Consider the following 20,388-nt stretch of genomic DNA (forward strand, 5'->3'; position numbering starts at 1 on the left):
CCTCCGAGCTTTATAACTTTATGTTTTCTGTCGGTTAGATTCTCATAAATGACATGACATTTTTCTCCAAAATGTTTAATTCACTATGCTTCTGCTGAACAAAACCGCGTTTTGTTTGTTTTTTAGCTTTTTTTATATACTCGCATGGCACAATCTGCAGTTTTGAAGTGGAATTATGATATACTCGACAATGAAACGGTGCAAAGTGATATATTTGTTACATAAACGATCTTTGTGTTCCTTTGCTCTCAATCTCGCGGCAACTGCAAGAACGCGCCAAAACAAGAAAACACAAATCGTGTCAGATACGCTGACGGAGGAAGACAGAAGAGAAACGCTTTAAACTAGCAGGAGCGTTTCTACAAATGCGGCTTTACTCGCTCTTTTGTTACAACTGAACGGCTGTTTGTTTCATTTTGCTGCTCTGTTGTCCGAAAAACCGCAGTAGACGATGGTTTTGCAAAACAGCGGACGGTTCAAGTCGGACCGAGGACAAAGTGGACGAGATCAGGAAAACCAGTAAGTGTTCCTACGGGGGTCTTTACCAATTAAATTAAATGCTTATAAAGAAGGTGACTAGAAGCTAGAAGAAAAGCTGTCGCTCAATGTAGCCGCATGTTTTCAACCAGGGATGATGGCTCCTCGATGTCGGCCCTCAAGCGGCTGGAGCGCAGCCAGTTCACCGATGACATGGACGCGCGCTTCGGTTTCGACAGGATGAACGAGCCGGGGGAGAAAACAGGCTGGCTGATCAACATGCACCCTGTAAGTCCACGCAGTGTTAAGTGGATCGAGTTGAGTTTGCAGGCGACGCTGAACGTGTTTTTTTTTTTCCTCCTCTGATTTTGTAGACAGAGATCCTGGATGAAGACAAGAGGATGATCAGTGCCGTGGACTATTATTTCATCCAGGAAGATGGAAGCAGGTTCAAGGTGTGTAGAAGTATAAGCCCATCTCTGGAAGACAAAACATTTAAATCTACAGTCGTAGACATTGCACACTAATCTGACATGTTTTTCCTGATATTCACTGTCTGTAGGTGGCTCTTCCCTTTAAGCCTTACTTTTACATTGCCACTAAAAAGGTAAGTCAGTGACTTTGTTTAGTTCATGTCATGTAATTATGTTTTAAAAAGAAAAAAAATCTTAAAATCTGTGATATTTCCAGAACTGTGACAGAGAGGTCATTTCATACCTGTCTAAGAAGTTCCAAGGAAAGGTGTCAAAGCTCGAAAGTCTTCCAAAAGAGGACCTGGACCTGGTGAGAGCTTTGTATTTAGACGTCATTTGACAGCATTCAAGTGATTCTTTAATGATCGTCAAACAAAATCCGTAAGATATTAACACAACAACCTGCTCTCACCAGCCAAACCATCTAGTTGGCCTGAAAAGAAGCTACATCAAGCTGTTGTTCAATACCGTGGACGACCTCGTCAAAGTCAAGCGTGACATCGCTCCGGCTGTACGCAAGAACAGAGAGAGGGAGCAGTCCAATGATGCCTACACCTCAATGTTGTCAAGGTAACAGTAAGCCATCAGTCCCACCCTGAGAGGTTTATGCTGAAATATTTGTTGGGGTTTTTTTGTTATTTTTTCATGATGTATGATGATCATCGGTGTTGTTGTTTTTTTTCTTCCAGCGCCTTGTCTGGAGGCGGTGTGACCACAGCAGATGAAGACGTGACGTTAAAGAGTATTGCAGATCAGTTAGACAACATAGTGGACATGAGAGAGTACGATGTGCCTTACCACGTGCGAGTGTCCATCGATCTCAAGATACACGTGGTTAGAGCAATTTTCTGTGCTTGTGTTTAGGAAATTTCCATCGGGCACGTTTTCTCGCTCTTTCTGATCTGTGCTTTCTTTTCTTTGCTCAGGCTCACTGGTACAATGTTCGATACAGGGGCAGCGCTTATCCGCCAGAGATCGTACGCAGAGACGACCTTGTTGAGCGCCCAGTATGAAGATTTACTCGTTTATATTCTTAACATCACCATCCGTAATACACTCATTACCATCCAGCATGCCAGAGCTTTTCTGTTGAACACGGGTTCCCTCGTTTGTTCCTTTAGGATCCAGTCGTTTTGGCTTTTGACATCGAGACCACCAAACTTCCGCTGAAATTCCCAGACGCAGACACGGATCAGATCATGATGATATCTTACATGATAGACGGACAGGTGTGTTTCCTGTAACTTACAAGGTCGTGTTTCAGTCCGTACTGTTAGCGCCAGTTTTGACAGCGCTTGATCGTTTTTTTTGGGTTTTTTTTTTTCAGGGGTTTCTGATCACAAACAGAGAGATCGTCTCTGAGAACATTGAGGATTTCGAGTTCACTCCCAAACCTGAATATGACGGGCCTTTCACTGTTTTTAATGAGGAGGATGAGGTTTGTAGTTCCGCTGCAGTAGACGACGCACAAAAATGATAGCACTTTTTGTTTTTTGATGCACATTGATGGATTGTTGTATCAGTGTAATAGCATGTCGTTACATGGCTTTGGCTGCAGGCTGCTCTCATTCAGAGGTGGTTTGATCACGTTCAAGAAACCAAGCCAAACATCTTTGTAACATACAATGGAGACTTCTTTGATTGGTGAGTTTTCTTTATAGTGACATTTTTTTTGCTGAACATCCCCCTACCCCTCTCTTGTCTTCAATTAAGTTGTGATGCAATGTGAAATATAGATAAGAACAGTGTTAATCACCTAAATCTTGGATTTAATTGAGCACAGCAGACAAGCATGATATTAAATGTTGAATCTGGAAAATCATTGTTTTAGTAAAAGAAATTGCGAATTGATTTTGAGTTAATGCCTGCAGCATGTTTAAAAAATATTTTGACAGTTGCAACAAAAGACTGGAAACAATGTCAAGTGGTAAAAAAACAACACATTGTGGAAAATCTGACAGCTCATACTAATTGCTAACAAACCAGTACCATGAATGAGTATAAAAAAGAGCATCACAGTGTAGTCTTTCAGTTGAAAGGAATTTGGGGCTTTCATAATCTTCACCTTATGATATTTAAAAAGCTACAGAGTCTGGTGAAAAGTACACAAGGGTTCTCAGTGACCTCGAGGCGCTGTTGTTATCAACATCTACCAAAGTTTGTATCTACTTTTTTGGAAACTCTTTCCCCTTTCTGATATTGTTTTGAATCTCTCAAGGCCTTTCATCGAAACTCGGGCCTCTCTCCATGGGCTTAGCATGCACAGAGAGATCGGTTTTCAGAAGGACAACCAGGGAGAGTACAAGTCCAGTCAAGCCATCCACATGGATTGCTATAGGTGGGAGCACTTCACATTTCTTTTTAGTTAAATTAATCTCTGACTTCATCCTTCCAACCTGCGTCTCCTGTGTGTCAGGTGGGTAAAGAGAGACAGTTACTTACCTGTAGGAAGCCACAATCTGAAGGCAGCAGCGAAGGCTAAATTGGGTTACGACCCAGTGGAGTTGGACCCAGAGGAGATGTGCCGCATGGCAACTGAGGAACCACAGGTACAGAAAAGGGATTCAGCTTTTACAGCCCAGAAAACAGAGGCTTCAATTGATTTAAGGGGGTATTTGCTCTTTATTTTCTCTTTCTTTCTACCAGACCTTGGCAACCTACTCTGTGTCAGATGCTGTGGCCACGTATTACCTTTACATGAAATACGTTCACCCTTTCATCTTTGCACTGTGTACCATCATCCCCATGGAGCCAGATGAGGTTAGTCTCAGCTGTGTGTTGTGAACGAGGTCTTGAATAATCCACTAAACTTTTGCCTTTGAGTGATTATTCTTTCCTTTTTCTTGTATTGTCTGCTTGTCAACAGGTGCTGCGTAAAGGTTCTGGGACTCTGTGTGAAGCCTTGCTCATGGTGCAGGCCTTCCATGCAAACATCGTGTTTCCCAACAAGCAGGAGCAGGTCTTCAACAAACTGACAGACAACGGTCACGTCTTGGACTCTGAAACCTATGTGGGCGGACACGTGGAGGCGCTGGAGTCTGGAGTATTTCGTAGTGACATCCCCTGTCGTTTTAAAATGGTAGCCACGCTTGCTTCCGCTCTGCGCTGTTTCCTTATCATGTTTGTGTGTTTTAAGCGAATGTTTGGTGCGATGTGTTAACAGAACCCAGCTGCTTTTGACTTCCTGCTGCAAAGAGTTGAGAGAACAATGCGTCACGCTGTTGAGGAAGAGGAAAATATCCCTCTGGACCAAGTTACCAACTTTAATGAGGTAAGTTGGCTTCTTTCTTCTTTTTTTTTTTTTTTTTTTTTTTTTTTTTTTTTTTCTTGAAATGATGCTTTTTGATCAGTGACTTAACATCTTGATAAAACATCTCTGGTATTTTATCAGGTGTGTGACGAAATAAAAGATAAGCTGACTTCCTTGAAGGAGGTTCCAAACAGGATTGAATGCCCCCTCATCTACCATCTGGATGTGGGTGCCATGTACCCAAATATCATTCTTACCAACCGCCTGCAGGTAAAAATGAAACATCCAAAGTTATGTAGCAAATGCCGTTGAAATGCACAAGGTTTAGTGTCGTTGTCATCTTTTTAGCCGTCGGCTATGGTTGATGAGGCCACGTGTGCTGCCTGTGACTTTAACAAGCCCGGTGCCACCTGCCAAAGGAAGATGGCCTGGCAATGGAGAGGAGAAATCAGTAAGTTAGCGTTTTATAATTGAGGCATTTAAGAAATTGAACAAGTGCATTTCTCTTTGACTTTCAAAGAATATTCATTTGTCTGCAGTGCCTGCAAGTCGCAGTGAGTTCCACCGCATCCAGCAGCAGCTTGAGTCTGAAAAGTTCCCACCGCTGTTTCCCAACGGGCGTCCTCGGGCCTTCCACACTCTCAACAGGGAGGAGCAGGCCAAGCACGAGAAGAAACGTCTGGCAGGTACGGTCTGTTCTTGGTGTCCTTGCTGTAGATTTGTTCCTAATTACTGGTTGCCAAAGCTTAGTTGGGGGTGTTTTTTCTTTGTCAGACTATTGTAGGAAGGCCTATAAGAAGATACACGTCACCAGGCTGGAGGAGCGGGTCACCACCATCTGTCAGAGAGAAAACTCCTTTTACGTTGACACCGTCAGAGCTTTCAGGGATCGGCGTTATGAATTCAAAGGACTTCACAAGGTATGTGACCTTAAATCTCCACAGCTGTTCACTCATTGGACCGTCATTCATTAGTAATTGCACTTTAAACTCGATTCCAGTTGCTCAGTGTTTTTTTTTTTTTTTTTTTTAAAGGTGTGGAAGAAGAAGCTGTCGGCAGCTCAGGACAGCGGAGATGCTGCTGAGGTGAAGCGCTGCAAAAACATGGAGATCCTGTACGAGTCCCTTCAACTGGCTCACAAATGTATTCTTAACTCGTTCTATGGCTACGTCATGAGGAAAGGGTAGGGGCCACCTTCAGTGTTCATTGTGCAATCATCACGTATCCACTCTCACTGTTATTTGAACTCTTAAACCTTTTGCCGTTGCGGAATCGGTCCGTGCTGCTGACCTGATGTTATCTGTGCTGTCTTTGTGTCTCCGTCAGGGCCCGCTGGTACTCCATGGAGATGGCTGGTATTGTATGCTACACTGGAGCCAACATTATCACACAGGCCAGAGAGCTCATTGAACAAATAGGGTGAGTATGCTGTCGCTCATGTGACTCCAGATCGAAGAGAGTAGTTTCCTGAGATCAATGGTTTCGTTACCATGTTTTTGTCTGTAGACGCTTCCTAACATAGGGGCTTGAATTCAGCTCCTTCATGTTTTTGTACTGTAACCATTGTGACTTTTATAAGCATATAAAGTCAAACAAGTATTTGCATGTATTAGTCCTGCAAGGACTTCATTTTTGTCTCACGTTGCACCTGTTCTTTGTGACCCAGGAGGCCCCTTGAGTTGGACACTGACGGTATCTGGTGTGTCCTCCCCAACACCTTCCCTGAGAACTTTGTGGTAAAAACCAGCAATGAGAAGAAGCCCAAGGTGACCATCTCCTACCCAGGGGCAATGCTGAACATTATGGTAAAGGAGGGATTCACCAACGACCAGTACCACGAGCTGGTCGATCCTGCATCGCTCACTTACAACATCAGGTCAGAGAACAGCATCTTCTTTGAAGTGGACGGACCATACCTGGCAATGATCCTGCCAGCATCAAAAGAGGAAGGCAAGAAGCTGAAGAAGAGGTATGCCAGTATTTCATTCTGATTTGTTTTCTATTATTAGATGATTGAACTCTTGTCCAGCTGATCTACCACCTCTTGTGTGATGATATTGGAATGAAGGATTTAACATCTCCCTGTTCTTTTAAGGTATGCTGTGTTTAACGAGGATGGCTCTCTGGCTGAGCTCAAAGGTTTTGAAGTGAAGAGAAGAGGGGAGCTCCAGCTCATTAAGATTTTTCAGTCATCCGTGTTTGAAGCTTTCCTCAAAGGTACCACTTTGGAGGAAGTGTACGCATCTGTGTCCAAAGTGGCCGACTACTGGCTCGATGTCCTTTACAGCAAGGTAAATGTCAAGGATCACATTCTGGAAAGCTGTCATTTGTTTTCTAAAATGTTTTCAAGTTGGGGTTTTATTTTGTACTTTCTTTTTGCAACATTTTACACAAAACAAAAGAAACATTCTCATTCCTGCTTTAATCTTCTTCACAAAAAGCTGATTTTTTTTTTTTTTTTTTTTTTTCCCTGTGTTTCCCTGTGTTCCCAGGCTGCCAATATGCCAGATGCAGAGCTGTTTGAACTGATTTCAGAGAATCGCTCAATGTCCAGGAAGCTGGAGGACTACGGAGAGCAGAAATCCACATCGATCAGCACAGCCAAGCGACTGGCCGAGTTTCTGGGAGACCAGATGGTGAAAGATGCTGGTCTGAGCTGTCGCTATGTCATCTCCCGTAAACCTGAGGGATCCCCCGTTACAGAGAGGTGGGGCAGGAGCTGTGAAAATAAGAATTCATGTTATTGCACACAGTAAAGTCTGTTGTTAACAGTGCTACTTTTACACAGTAACTTTGTTGCATAGCTGACAGAGGTCCAATGCCACAGCTTCATTCACATTGTTGGTAAACCATGAAATAACGTTTCAGATTCTTTAACTCTGTCTGTTGACTGTGTGAATTAAGACGGTGTGAGCAGCACCAAATACAAATAACATGATCCTAGAGCTGTTCCCCAATGAATGTGAAGAACATTCACTTTGTAATATTAGTGGGGGAAAAAGCCTTGGGTTTGATATTAATAAATCTCTTTCTCGCCATCAGGGCCGTTCCTCTGGCCATCTTCCAGGCAGAGCCCAGTGTGAAGAAACATTTCCTCAGAAAGTGGTTGAAGATGCCCAGCCTGCATGACTTGGACATCCGCTCTGTGAGTCTGAAGAACAGCTCTGAATATAACCTCAAATTAAATAAACAGAGAGACGAGCCTTAAGTTACAGTCTGTCATTTTTTATTTCCTCTTGTTTTGGGCTTTTCCAGATCCTTGACTGGAGCTATTATATAGAGAGACTGGGTAGCGCAATCCAGAAGATCATCACCATCCCTGCAGCTCTACAACAGGTTAAAGATGAAATTGAATTTTTTTTTAAGTATATTTCAGGTCTTAATCTGGACATTGATTTTGAAATGGCTTCTGTTCATCATTAGGTGAAGAATCCAGTTCCCAGAGTGAGGCATCCTGATTGGCTTCACAAGAAACTCCTGGAGAAAAACGATATCTACAAACAAAAGAAAATAAGTGAGCTGTTTACCAGTGAGGGCAAGAGACAGGTAGGTTGACTTCCCACACGGAGAGTTTCCCCTGGTTTCCCCGGTGTCTCCAATCACAAGCCCATTTTGCTGCTCCATTATTTACTTTTTCTTTATCTCTCTCAGGTGGCCCATCAGCTTCTTGAAGCAGGCCAAGCTGCAGACATGGAGGACTTTGGGATGCCCGCCAGACCACTGCAGCCAGCCATCCTCATCAGCACCAAGCGGAAGCGGGCTTCACAGGGAGCTGAAAGCCAGGTGGAGTCTCAGGACGTCGAGCTCACACAGTCCTGGAGAGAAATCCTGGGACCTCCGCCTACTACAGGGACGACACGGGTCAGAAAAAAGAACAGTCGACGCACTTACTTCTAGTCTCTCCATTCAATTTGTCGTGCTGTGATAATAGTGATGTCAGAAAAAAGGCACTAGTTTTAGCAACTATGTTGTTATGTAGGAGGAGCGGCTAGTGTGGCTGCGCTACCATAAGAAAAAGTGGGAGCTGCAGATAAGGCAAAGGAAGGAGAGAAAGAAGAGGAGGAAGCTGCTGGATGGTGAAGCTCAACCTGTTGGTGGCGGAGTGATCAGAGATGGCCCCACCACTGGCCTGGGAAGCTTCCTCCGCAGAACAGCACGCAGCATCCTGGACATGCCATGGCAGATCGTGCAGGTAGGGCAAAGTCACCACGTTGATGTCAGTTTAACCTTTGGAGGAAAAAAAAATCCTGATAGATAAATATGATCTGTGACATAATGTCCACGTTCTACCTCTCAGATTGCAGAGACGAGCCACCCTGGTCTGTACAAGCTGTGGGCTGTGATTGGAAATGACCTCCACTGCATGAAACTCAACATTCCGCGTGTCTTCTACGTCAACCAGAAAGTCCCAAAACAGGAGGAGGGAGCCACATACAAAAAGGTACGCAACATTACGCAGTCACCACAAATGTTGAAATGATGCGTTTCCATAAAAGTTTTATCGAATACATTTTTACGATTGTGTGACTTCAGGTGAACCGCATGCTGCCTCGCTCCAACGTGGTGTACTACCTTTATGAGTACTCTGTGCCAGAGGAGATGTACCTGGAGCACATCAATGAGATCAACGCCGACCTCTCTGCACCAGACATCGAAGGGGTCTATGAAACTCAGGTTACTGTCCATCTATTTATCTCCTGTGTCTTGACATAACATCACCCACAAGGCTCGGTCTGTGTGTCCAGTCCAGCACGAATGACCTCGGCTTATGTTAAATGTAAATAAAATGGTGTATATTGTTGTAAGCTGAATTCTTCCTCCTTTCAGGTCCCCCTGCTGTTCCGTGCACTGGTGCAGCTCGGATGTGTGTGTATGGTCAACAAACGTGTTGTGAGAGATCTGGCTGGCAGGGAGGCTGACGCCTTCGATTTGGAGCACCTGGAGATGAGGTCTTTGGCCCAGTTCAGCTACCTGGAACCTGGTAAGACCTGTTAAAAAAACACTGAAGATTATCCTGCAGAGATTGTTGCTTTGTTTGTTTCAGTTTCCCTCTCTCCTAAAATTGCTATGTGCCAACAGCAGTTTGCCAACAGCAAGAATGATCTGATAATCTACATGTGAATGTAGCTGTATTTAATACGTTTGACGTGTCTTCACAGGGAGTGTCCGCCACATGTACTTATATCATCACGCCCAGGGCCACAAGGCTCTTTTTGGCCTGTTCATCCCCTCTCAACGCAAAGCTCACATCTTTGTCCTGGACACCGTAAGAATGACACAACTCTTGGTTGTTTGTTTTTTTTTTTTTACACAAAACTTAATGTGTTTGTTTTGATCTCTTAAAGGGATATGCCACCCCCAGGCCAAATTAAGTGTATCCCCGCATTCCCGAGACATAAATAAGTGTGTGGGAGCGTTTTCCTGGCGACCCAGGCATTGTCCGAATCTCACAGCACTGACCACTGCTTGGTTGCGCGTAATACATACATGCTAGCGTCGCCACTCGAAATATTTCGCCCAACGTGAATTAATTTACTTGATTTACCTTCTAATTACTGTGTGAGTGGTGTACTTTCACATCGAGTGCAAATGACTGTGTAAATCAACACAGAAGGCTTGCTTTGCTCATGTCGGTTTGGGAACTAGTTTCCAGTGTGGAAAACACAGCCGAAGCACACTCCCCGCTACGTCTTTGGGAATCCCCACCCCCGCTTTCTTCAAACAAACCAGCGAAGCAGCCGGGGGGGGTAGCATGGAGGTATTACGCGCAACCAAGCAGTGGTCAGTGCTGTGAGATTCGGACAATGCCTGGGACGCCAGGAAAACGCTCCCACACACTTATTTATGTACCGGGAATGCGGGGATACACTTAATTTGGCCTGGGGGTGGCATATCCCTTTAAAGGCGAATATTTTTTCCTGTTTCCTCTCAATGCTTAAATCTCAATGCAGTGTTCTCCAGCCAGCTTAAGTTTTGTCACTCGTTTGGATTTTTAGGTTCGAAGCAACCAAATGCCCAACCTGAGTAACCTCTACAGCGCTGAGCGCACTGCCCTCCTAGAGAAGACCACAGAGGAGCTTCTGCCTCCAGAGAAACACACCTTCGAGGTTCGGGCTGAAAATGACATGAAGGCCATCTCCCGCGCACTGCAGCGCATACTGCTGAATTACAAGGTAGAATACATTGTTGGTATTTGCTACAATGTTTAATAGCACCCTAGCTCTCTCAAACAACAAAAGTTAACATGCAGTCCGTCTTTTTGTGACGTATTGTTTGTATATTATAAGATAAAGTTTAATTCTACCAGAAATCGTTTAGCTGGTTGTAAAATATTAAAGGCACAAAATCAGTAAATGTTTGTCTGTTGCTGTTTACAGGAGGAGCGCCGTGGACCCACCCTCATTGCTGTGCAGTCAAACTGGGAGTTGAGGCGACTGACAGCAGGAATGCCGGTGCTTGAGGAGTTCCCAGTTGTTCCAGTACATGTGGTGGATGAGATCAGCTACAATGTGCTGGACTGGCAACGCCACGGTGCCCGGCGCATGATCCGCCATTATCTCAACCTGGACAGCTGCCTGTCACAGGCTTTTGATATGGCCAGGTATGAACAACCCACCCTTCCTTTTGCAGATTTGTCTTTTATTCCCACTGCACAGTTAATGAACATGTTCAAAACCTATATAATACCTCACACTTTCAGGTATTACCACTTACCTGTGGGGAACCTGCCCCAGGATGTGTCCATCTTTGGCTCAGACTTGTTTCTAGCCAGACATCTACGGAAACACAACCACCTGCTGTGGCTTTCACCCACAGCCAGGCCCGACCTTGGAGGAAAAGAGGCTGATGACAGTCGCCTGGTCATGGAAAACGATGACAGGGGCTCTGTGGAGATCAATGCACAGGGATGCTATTCCACAGGTACACAAAAGACCAGGATCTCTCAAAAATATCTATTTTAAAATCGTCAGTTCCTGCATTTCTGTATTTTATGCTTCTTTCTTAGCATGTGTGGAGTTGGACTTGCAGAGCCTGGCGGTGAATACCATCCTCCAGTCCCAGCATGTCAACGACATGGAGGGCGGAGCCAGTCTGGGGGTGAGTTTTGATGTTATCCAGCAGGCCTCGTTGGAGGACATGATGTCAGGAAATCAGGGCGCAAGTTCTCTGGCTAGCTACGATGAGACGGCTCTCTGCTCCAACACCTTCAGGTGTGTAAATATCTGTGCTGTGATCCATTAAAGCCACAAAAGAAATTTCTGTAAATTGTCAGTGGGGTTTCCTTTTACTTTACAGCTGTTATTTGATTTTGTTGCTCTACATGTTTTCTGAGCAGGATCTTAAAGAGCATGGTGGTTGGATGGGTCAGGGAGATCACACAGTACCACAATGTGTACGCAGACAACCAGGTTATGCACTTCTACCGGTGGCTGCGTTCTCCAAGCTCTCTGCTCTATGACCCAGCATTGCATCGCACCCTGCACAACATGATGAAGAAGGTGTTTCTACAGTAAGTGCACAATCACTTTTACTACAAAAAAAACCCAACAAAGAAGCTTTTTTTTTTTTTTTTTCAGTCATATCTTGAGAGCTTTGAAATCCCGGATGTTTATTAACAGATGGACACTGACCTCATCGTATCTTTTAAAGAGATGGTTTCAGTTTCTTAGAAGTGGATCTGTGTGAAGTCCCGTGTCATTGTATACCTAAAGCTGACCTTCTGTTTTGGAGAAGCATACAAGAGAATAGATACAGACTTTAGTGTTTGGCTGTGTACATATTTGAACCACCTAAAAAAAAAAACCTAAATGAAATGACAAGATCAAGATCATTTCAAGGGTTTGGAATCCACTGCTGTCAGATCCACCTTTCTGCCACCCTGTGCCATTTTCAAAGGCATAGATTACCACTGACAAAAACAGTAAGTTGACCTCACAGAACACAGGAGTTACTGGTCTACTTACTGGTTTTTCTGTGTTTAATGTGTTAGATCTAAACGAGTCTGTTCAAACGGCTCCACGTGGCAAATTACCCTTTTTGTCAAGAGTCTGGTTTAAGAGAGCGTTACAACAGCCTCAGCTTCCCATCCAAAGGACTGTCTGATGTAAATATGTGTGTACTGTAATTAGTGTAACTGAGTAAATTGTAAGTTTGTTTTTCATGTGGCTAAAATGCTTTGTACCGATAACCCTGATATCAGCAGTATATCTCTTAGGCTCCATGCAGGTTCCACTGAGCTGTGCTACTGTTTGTATTAAAATGTACTAAATCGGCTGTATTTGCATAGGTAGCATGACATGATTATAGTATTATACAATACTATTGGTGTCTGATTTTGAATTTAATGAACCCTGTGAATAAACTAGAAAATCTAATGCAGCCTGTGATTATCAACATTGATGGTTCCTCATTTCACGCGTGTCCTTCTGCTGATGAATTCTCAAAAGGAGCGTTATGCTGTTCTTCTGTTAATTATTCTCTCTTTCTGCTGTCAGGTTGGTTGCAGAGTTTAAACGTCTGGGCTCAACTGTGGCGTACGGAAACTTTAATAGGATCATCTTGTGTACTAAAAAACGCAGGATAGATGACGCTATTGCCTACGTGGAATACATCACCAACAGGTCAGGTTCCACCTGTGTTGTATGCACATGAATATTATTCCTAATTATTGTTTATGTATTTCCAGCTCCAGACTTTTTACTTCACATAAAAGTTTGTATTCATATAATATTTAAACGTTACTGGTGAAAGCTTGATTGCTTCCATTGTTTGTTTTTAAACTACATAAAGTCAAGTCAAATTTATTTGTATAGCACATGTCATGTACAAAACGATTCAAAGTGCTTTACATGAAATGAAAGCAATGCAGCGGGAGTGGAAGAAGCATTAAAAATATGAAAGAATATAAAGAGAAACAAATAAAATTATTAAAAACAAGCAACAGTCGAGATAAATTAAAAGATACCGTGCAGATTTCATGCATAGACACATGAGAAAAGAAATGTTTTTAACCTGGATTTAAAAATGTCTCCATTTGGTGAAAGTTTAATCTCCACTGGTAGTTTGTTCCACTTGTTTGCAGCATAACAGCTAAATGCTGCCTCTCCATGTTTAGTCTGGACTCTGGACTGGACCAGCTGACCTGAGTCCTTGGATCTAAGAGCTCTGCTGGGTTTATATTCTCTGAACATATCACAGATGTATTTTGGGCCTAAACCGTTCTGGGATTTGTAAACCATCAGCAGGCTTTTAAAATCTATTCTGTGACTGACTGGAAGCCAGTGTAAAGATTTTAAAGCTGCTGTGATGTGTTCAGATCTCTTAGTCCGGGTTAAAACTCTAGCAGCAGCGTTCTGGATGAGCTGCAGATGTTTAATGCTCTTTTTGGGAAGTCCAGTTAAAAGAGCATTACAGTAATCGAGTCTACTGGAGATGAATGCATGGAAGAGTTTCTCCTGCTCTTTTTTTGGAGAGAAAACCTTTAAAGGTGATAGAGAAAGGTTGAATGGGGCATTAATCCTTGTTCTGTGATGTGATATGTAGCCCAAAAAAATTGGTTGGGTCTGCAATGGCTCAGAACCTCCCTAAAAGGCTCTCTGCTATGTTACTATGCTGGGTTTAGAATGCGTCGTTTTCCCTTATTGGCGTCGTTTCAGAGCTTATCTGGCAACCTCATTATGAAATGCAGGTAGGTGTTGGCGCTATTCGGTTGCCGTTGTTTGATTGGCTGCCCTTGCTCTCACTGAAAACAGAGCAACAGAGTAATACACTGACTGAAAAGAAAGCTCATCAGAATCAGAATTCGTTTTATTGCCATTGTTAGTGAACAGTGTTCACTAACTAGGAATTTGCTGCGGCGTAAGGTGCAAACATGTAACATAGGATATAATAATAAAGAATAAAAATATATGAATATAAAATGTACAAGGTGTGTACAAAAATACACAGTATCCAATATACAGAGCAACAACAGTGCAGCTTCATTAGTGCAATTTTAATGAAGGTAAAGTGACTGGGGCAGGTTATGAGGTGATTATGAAGTGTTCAACTGCAGGGGAAAAAACTGTTTTTGTGACGGGAGGTTCTGGTCCGAATGGACCGAAGCCTCCTGCCCGAGGGGAGTGGTGCAAATAGAGAAGGGTCAGCTGTGATCCGACCTGCTCGCCCCATAGTCCTGGAGACGTGCAGCCAATCACCTTCTCAGCGGAGCGCACACCTCGCTGCAGTCTGTCTGTCCCTGTTGGAACTGACCCTCTACTGAGCAAAATTCCGACTGAAGCCTGCTCGGTATCGTGCAAGGTTTGTGAAACTGTACTCCGTGAAATGCGCGGAGCAAAGGAAAAGTCGGCGGTTGTATGTACTGGGGATGCTGTTAAAAATAAATAAAAGCCATTGATCGCGAACATTGCTTTCCGGGGGAAGAATATGTAACGATCGTAGTCCGCTTTATCAGCCTTGGAAGGCACACCAGGTCCTGTTTCTCGCTGAAGGGGCGTGTCTGAAACGGGGTGGCTGTGGATTTGGGTGTGGGGGGGGGCGATTGCTGAAAAAGTGACATCACTTTTTCACAAAAACGGATTGGCACTTTTTCTGGGGGATATTCAAAAAAGGGGAGTACTTGAAACAGAGGTTCTGACACTTGCTGGCACTTCATGTGTACTCCCCATGGCGGGGAGACTCAGAACTAACACCAAAAACGTGAAAAAGACGATTTTGATTCTCTGTCCCCTTTTAATTCTGTTGATGTTTCTGAGATGGTAAAAAGCTGCCTTGGTGACAGCTTTGATGTTGCTGCTGAAAGTCAGATCTGAGTCTATCAACACTCCAAGGTTACCAACTTGGTCAGTGATTGTAAGGTCCCAAGTCTCAAGATATTTACCAACGCTGACCCTTTGTCTTTGGTATTCATCCTTTGGAGACCTTGGGAGATTCATCCTTTGGAGACCTTGGGAGATTCATCCTTTGGAGACCTTGGGTGATGTGGAGTAAAGGGTCTGGTGAGGGGGGGGGATGGGGGCTGGGGGTGGTTTGCCTCGCTGCTGTGTCCTTCAGTCTAATCTGTACAGTCATGTTTGGATTTGCCGTCCCAACAGCATGACGTAAGTGGGCACCAAGTAATCTGCATCCAGTTCGATTTGGATGCACGCCATCAGCTCTGAAACAAAACGGTTCCAAAAGATATCAAAGTTATCAATGAACTTAATCCCATGGGTGATGCATGCATTTGACAAAAATGTGTTCAGGCCAAAAAGTCTGCTGAAAAGTTAAATTCCTTTACCCACAGTAGGAATGGGCTAACATGAAATGGAGACCCGGTGTGCTCCATAGTGACACAGTCTCTCCAACAGCAGAGAAAAGTCTTTCCTCGGGATCTCAGAGCCAGTCTTCCTTCTCAAAATATCAAAAGACCCTGTGTGGACAATGATCTTCATGCCATCTGGATGTGTAGATGGAATGGTTGGCATTCATCATCACACATTCTATTTGGAGTCAACAGATCGTATCTATGACGCAATGGGACTTCTTCAGGTGGTGGAGTGAGTGCTGGAGGTTTAGGTTTCGTGCTGGGTTTACCTCTGCGACGGGCAACATGAGACCAAGTCCTACCTGGGGTTGATGACTTTGACACAGACAGCTTAGCCAACAGATGTTTGTGTTTGTTTGTCTTCAGTGGTCTGAAATAAGAGCCACAACCCTGAAATTCAAGAAAAGCATAATTGCTTTTGTTGAACCCACAGATGATTTTGTGGTCTCCTTCATAGGAAGTGATTTCAGTAGAGACGCGCTGCTCATCACACTAATGGAAGTCTGTGATGCATAAAAAGGAAAGTCATGCCAATATATCATTATAGAGGCATTACATCAGTCTTTATGAATGTGTCTGGCTCAAACAAGCTGCAATGTATTTTGTACAATATTTATGTACTCCTTAAAAGTTGACATTTTCAGTCTTGATTGTCTCGTTATATGTGCCTGGAAACCTGTTAAACCCCTGTTTCTGTTTCACCTCTAGTATACATTCCAGAGAAATCTTCCACTCTTTGTCCATCTCCTTCTCACGATGTTGGGAGTTTCTATTGTGGATGGACCCGGCCAACTATGGAGGTGTGAAAGGCAAACTGCCCTCCAGCATCTTGTGTGGGGAGGTACGACAAACCCACATTTCTCACCAGTCTCTTTTCACGAATCAAAGTTTAAACTATTAAAGCTTACTCTCCCACCACGACTGCCGTTCTTAGGGAGGTGACAAGCAGAAGAAAAGCAGACAAGGGGAGGGAGATGAGGATGGCAGCGAGGATGAAGAAGAGGACCATGGTGAAGAAGATGATGGAGATGGAGAATCTGATGAAGTAGAGGAGCTTATTGAGAGCAATTGGAATATCATGCAGTATCTTCCCCAAGCAGCCTCCTGCCAGAAATACTTCCTCATGATCGTCTCGGGTAAGAAAGAAAAAAAAAAAGCCAACATGTGTATGTGTATATATATATATATATATATATATATACACATACACATATCAGCTTTTCTAAGGTTTTTCTGTCATCATCTCTAACAAACAACCTTCACACACCTATGCCAGCCTACATTGCTGCAGTATACCACAGTATGAAAGAGGAGCTGAGACGCAACGCTCCTGGAGCAACGCCCGTCAAACGTCGTGGAGGTAGCCAGGCTACCCAGCAAGCACTCGGGGACTTGAGTGCACTTCCTGGTGAGATGCGGTTTAGGAGCCGGCTGCCAATTTATTTGTCAGAAACCGTATATTGTATTCCTCGGACCTTCCACAAGCCAGTGTTTGTTATGCTTCAACAGCTTTCAATGGTTTCTTCCATAGGAATGATCACTTTCTCCCAGGAATATGTGGCCAGCGAGCTGACACAGAACATTTTCACCATCACTCAGAAAATCCAGAAAAAGGTGACGGGGACCAGGAGCGTGACCCAGACCTCAGAGATGTTCCCCGTCTTGCCTGGATCACACCTGGCACTCAACAACCCGGCGCTGGAGTTTATCAAATATGTCTGCCAGGTAAATTGCTAAGTGCCCCATTATGGGCCGCCCAAGTTCTGTAGTTAAATTGCAACTGATGCAGCAGTTCTTCAGATTTCTCCCTATATTTCCTCTTTTTAGGTTCTTTCACTTGATGGCAACATTGTGAATCAAGTGAACAAGCTGAAGAGAGACCTTCTGCGTCTCGTGGATGTCGGAGAGTTTTCAGAGGAAGCCCAGTTCCGGGACCCGTGTAACTCCTACATCCTACCCGAAGTCATCTGCCACCACTGCAACTTCTGCCGGGACCTCGACCTTTGCAAGGACCCATCAGTGGCACAGGTAAGTTACAGCTCGTACAAACGGCCTCAGAATTATTACATTGTAATTCCTTTTCAAAAATCTAAGGGGGCGTGGGCGTGAACTGTGTCGTTTCCTCAGGACGGATCTGTCCTGCCGCAGTGGTTCTGTTCAAACTGCCAGGCGCAGTATGAGATGGAGTCTGTTGAGATGGCTCTGGTAGAAGCTCTGCAGAAGAAACTTATGAGTTACACGCTGCAGGACCTGGTGAGTAACACCATGTTTAGAAATACTCTGCTGACAAAATTAGCACTCTGAGCATAAAGATGCAACCTGTCATGACGTCGCCTGTTATCTTTAGTGTGAAGGGCTGGACAGGGTTGTCTGTTGGTGCCTCGTAATTGCAGGAAGTTAGAGACTGTCCTCAAGAGGCAGCAGAATGCTATGAGTTGTGGGCTGGTCTCAGCTGTGTAAATGCTGTTGTTGTTACTTGAGCTTTGCTCTTCTGTGGAAAAGACAACCTAATGTTAATTAATGAAGATTGTTCAGTGCAGCTGTGGTAATTGTAATTACCCTTTTGGCTTTTCAAGGCTTTTAGCATTTTGTCCTCTTTGTTGTAAAATCGCTTATTGTCAGCCCCTTCCGGCTCCAGCTAACTTTCAACCAGTCAGTATTGGATCAGTGTGTAATCACCCAAAACTATGTTGTTGGCCTTTTTTTTTTTTTTTTTTTTTTTTTTTTTTTTTTTTTTTTAATTTAGGACTGCGTGTCTGTCCGCCTGCGTTGAAAAATGCGGAGGCTGAGAGGGCTGCAGACTGATACCACTGTGAAGTTATAAAACAGCTTTTAAACAGTATTTAGTTTGATATGATGCTGAGTTCTGTCAGCCAGCGTAGATCAGTTGATTTAATTCTAATGTTAGTTAGAAGCGTAGTCATGACGAGACAACAATTTTTTCATCTTTTTAAGAATTAAATTTGAATAATTTCCCAATTGTCATTTCAATGTTGATCAAAACGGTGACGAAATCAACAAGAACTTTGAATAAATACCAGAGCTGTTGCATTGGATCTCACTAGGAAGCTTAGTAGAGACAGTGAGTGCACTGTAGGTGTATTACACGTCATACAAATTTCTACCCAATCCAATTTTAAAAAAACAACGTGTAACTGATGTTCACTACTCAAAACTCTTTGTGATTTTTAAGGTGTGTACCAAATGCAAAGGGGTGAAGGAGGCAAACATGCCCCTCTACTGTGGATGTGCCGGAGACTTCGACCTGACTTTCTCAACCAAGGTTTCCACTCTTAAACATATTACATTATTCAATTTAGCGATAAAAGCCCACGATGGGTTCTGTTTGACTCGGCTTTCTTCTTCTTTCTGTTTTAAAGGGCTTCTCTGAGCAGATCACTGTGTTTCGGAACATAGCGTCCCACTACAACATGAGATTCCTGGAAGAGACCATTGATTGGCTAATTGTGATGAGCCCTCAGATCAGCCAGAGCACTCAGTAAATGTGACATGCGACAAAAGGGCCTGACACTTCCTGTACTGCATCGAGGAGACACTCAGTGCTGAAACTTAATGCACTTTCGCAGCCATATTGTCTGTGTGCTTTGTCATCACATGTAACGAGGACACTGAAAAATGTGTGCGCTGTATATATGTTTGAACTTGATTTTTACTACTTTGCAGCTTTGTATTGTATGGATATCCGAATTTCACATTTTAATAAAGAAATTATGCATATTTTTGGTAAGTGTTTGAATTAAGAGTTTCTGTTATTTGTCTCTGTGCTGTAGACTGGAGTTCTGACAAAAAACATGGCCTTCCTGAGTGCCATCTACGGTACTCTGGAGACTTTCGCTAATCTGCAGGCAAATTGCTTGATTTTCCTCATTATTTGGGAGCTCATGTGTCTGTGGTGGCTTTCGTGCAACTCCAGTGACCTGAACGGCAGCCAGCAGTGAAACACTTACTGGTATCATGTTTATAACCTCGTCTGGTTAGATTCTGCATGTTAATCAAATCATGTTAAAAAAATAAAGAAACTGGCATATCTGGCTGGTTTTGTTACTTTTATCTCCTCTTCCTGTTATCCAAAAACAATAGGTTGGACATTGTAAATACAGTAGGTTTGCAAATGCTTTAAATCTACACACCTAGGTGTTTGCCTGCTGATAGTTGTTTCCCGCACGAGTAATCGCATTTCAAACCGCCAACTAAGGCCCAATTAGATCGGCTCCTTGGATGACGCACAGGGAAAATTGGAGCACCTCATGGCGTGAGACTAATATTAAAAAAATGTTGAGTGGAGAAAAAAAAACTGAAGTGAAATTAACTCCAATTTCCGCTTTGCTTAATATAAAACACATCATTTCCAAACCATACATCCGACCATTCGTTTCCTCCCTCCATCATGGCCAGCATCGATCCTAAAGTCTTATTTCACCGCTGACATTTGTAATGCTATCAGGCAAACAGATGGATTCACACTCCCCCGCAATCTTGTTATGGAAACCATTTTATGGGAACTGTCTGCAGTATTTGATTACTAGTTCATTGCTCCCCTCATGCGTTTCCTCAGTGTATTTCCTTTCCTCTTGTATCTTCTTATCGTGCTGCCTACACTTCTGTTCGGCTCCTTTTGTCCTTCGAATTGGAGAATTAAAATGAACCATCGCGTTTGTATTCTTTGAACATAACATGCGGCTAACATAGTAACACTCGTGTTTGTGACATAAGTTAACAGCGGACATTTATTAATGGACAGAAGGTTTGCAATACAGAAGTATAGTTTGCATGGTTTGTAAATCTGATTCTCACTTATGGTTCTGCTATGAAATAGCTTTTTCATCCTGAGAAAATAAACACATTCTCTACATGGTGTTAGC

At 43.5% G+C, this 20,388-nt stretch overlaps 1 protein-coding gene and 1 long non-coding RNA gene across 2 annotated transcripts; one reads left to right on the plus strand and one right to left on the minus strand.

Moving 5' to 3' along the window:
• Window positions 1–195: 195 nt before the first annotated feature.
• pole (polymerase (DNA directed), epsilon) lies at window positions 196–19,243 on the plus strand. The gene is made up of 48 exons (XM_075468030.1): window positions 196–519; window positions 630–765; window positions 852–932; window positions 1,040–1,084; window positions 1,168–1,260; window positions 1,366–1,520; window positions 1,640–1,784; window positions 1,877–1,957; window positions 2,072–2,179; window positions 2,278–2,388; window positions 2,509–2,594; window positions 3,169–3,288; window positions 3,367–3,499; window positions 3,597–3,710; window positions 3,817–4,029; window positions 4,114–4,221; window positions 4,342–4,470; window positions 4,549–4,651; window positions 4,740–4,886; window positions 4,975–5,120; window positions 5,235–5,383; window positions 5,527–5,619; window positions 5,867–6,169; window positions 6,296–6,491; window positions 6,693–6,907; window positions 7,243–7,345; window positions 7,456–7,536; window positions 7,624–7,746; window positions 7,852–8,061; window positions 8,180–8,392; window positions 8,498–8,641; window positions 8,734–8,874; window positions 9,028–9,181; window positions 9,360–9,466; window positions 10,197–10,373; window positions 10,578–10,801; window positions 10,901–11,121; window positions 11,207–11,411; window positions 11,537–11,710; window positions 12,696–12,821; window positions 16,214–16,346; window positions 16,440–16,641; window positions 16,782–16,913; window positions 17,037–17,230; window positions 17,333–17,533; window positions 17,633–17,758; window positions 18,699–18,788; window positions 18,886–19,243. The coding sequence occupies exons 1-48, from the start codon at window positions 452–454 to the stop codon at window positions 19,006–19,008; spliced, it is 6,882 nt and encodes a 2,293-aa protein (XP_075324145.1). The 5' UTR covers window positions 196–451; the 3' UTR covers window positions 19,009–19,243.
• On the minus strand, window positions 6,688–8,421 carry LOC142382315 (uncharacterized). Its single transcript, XR_012769929.1, has 3 exons — window positions 8,289–8,421; window positions 7,728–8,044; window positions 6,688–6,919 (listed from the first exon to the last, which is right to left on the minus strand). It is a non-coding gene; the product is annotated as an uncharacterized LOC142382315 (long non-coding RNA).
• Window positions 19,244–20,388: the final 1,145 nt, after the last annotated feature.

This window comes from Odontesthes bonariensis, chromosome 6 (genome assembly GCF_027942865.1).
Source record: "Odontesthes bonariensis isolate fOdoBon6 chromosome 6, fOdoBon6.hap1, whole genome shotgun sequence".
Taxonomy (NCBI): Eukaryota; Metazoa; Chordata; class Actinopteri; order Atheriniformes; family Atherinopsidae; genus Odontesthes; species Odontesthes bonariensis.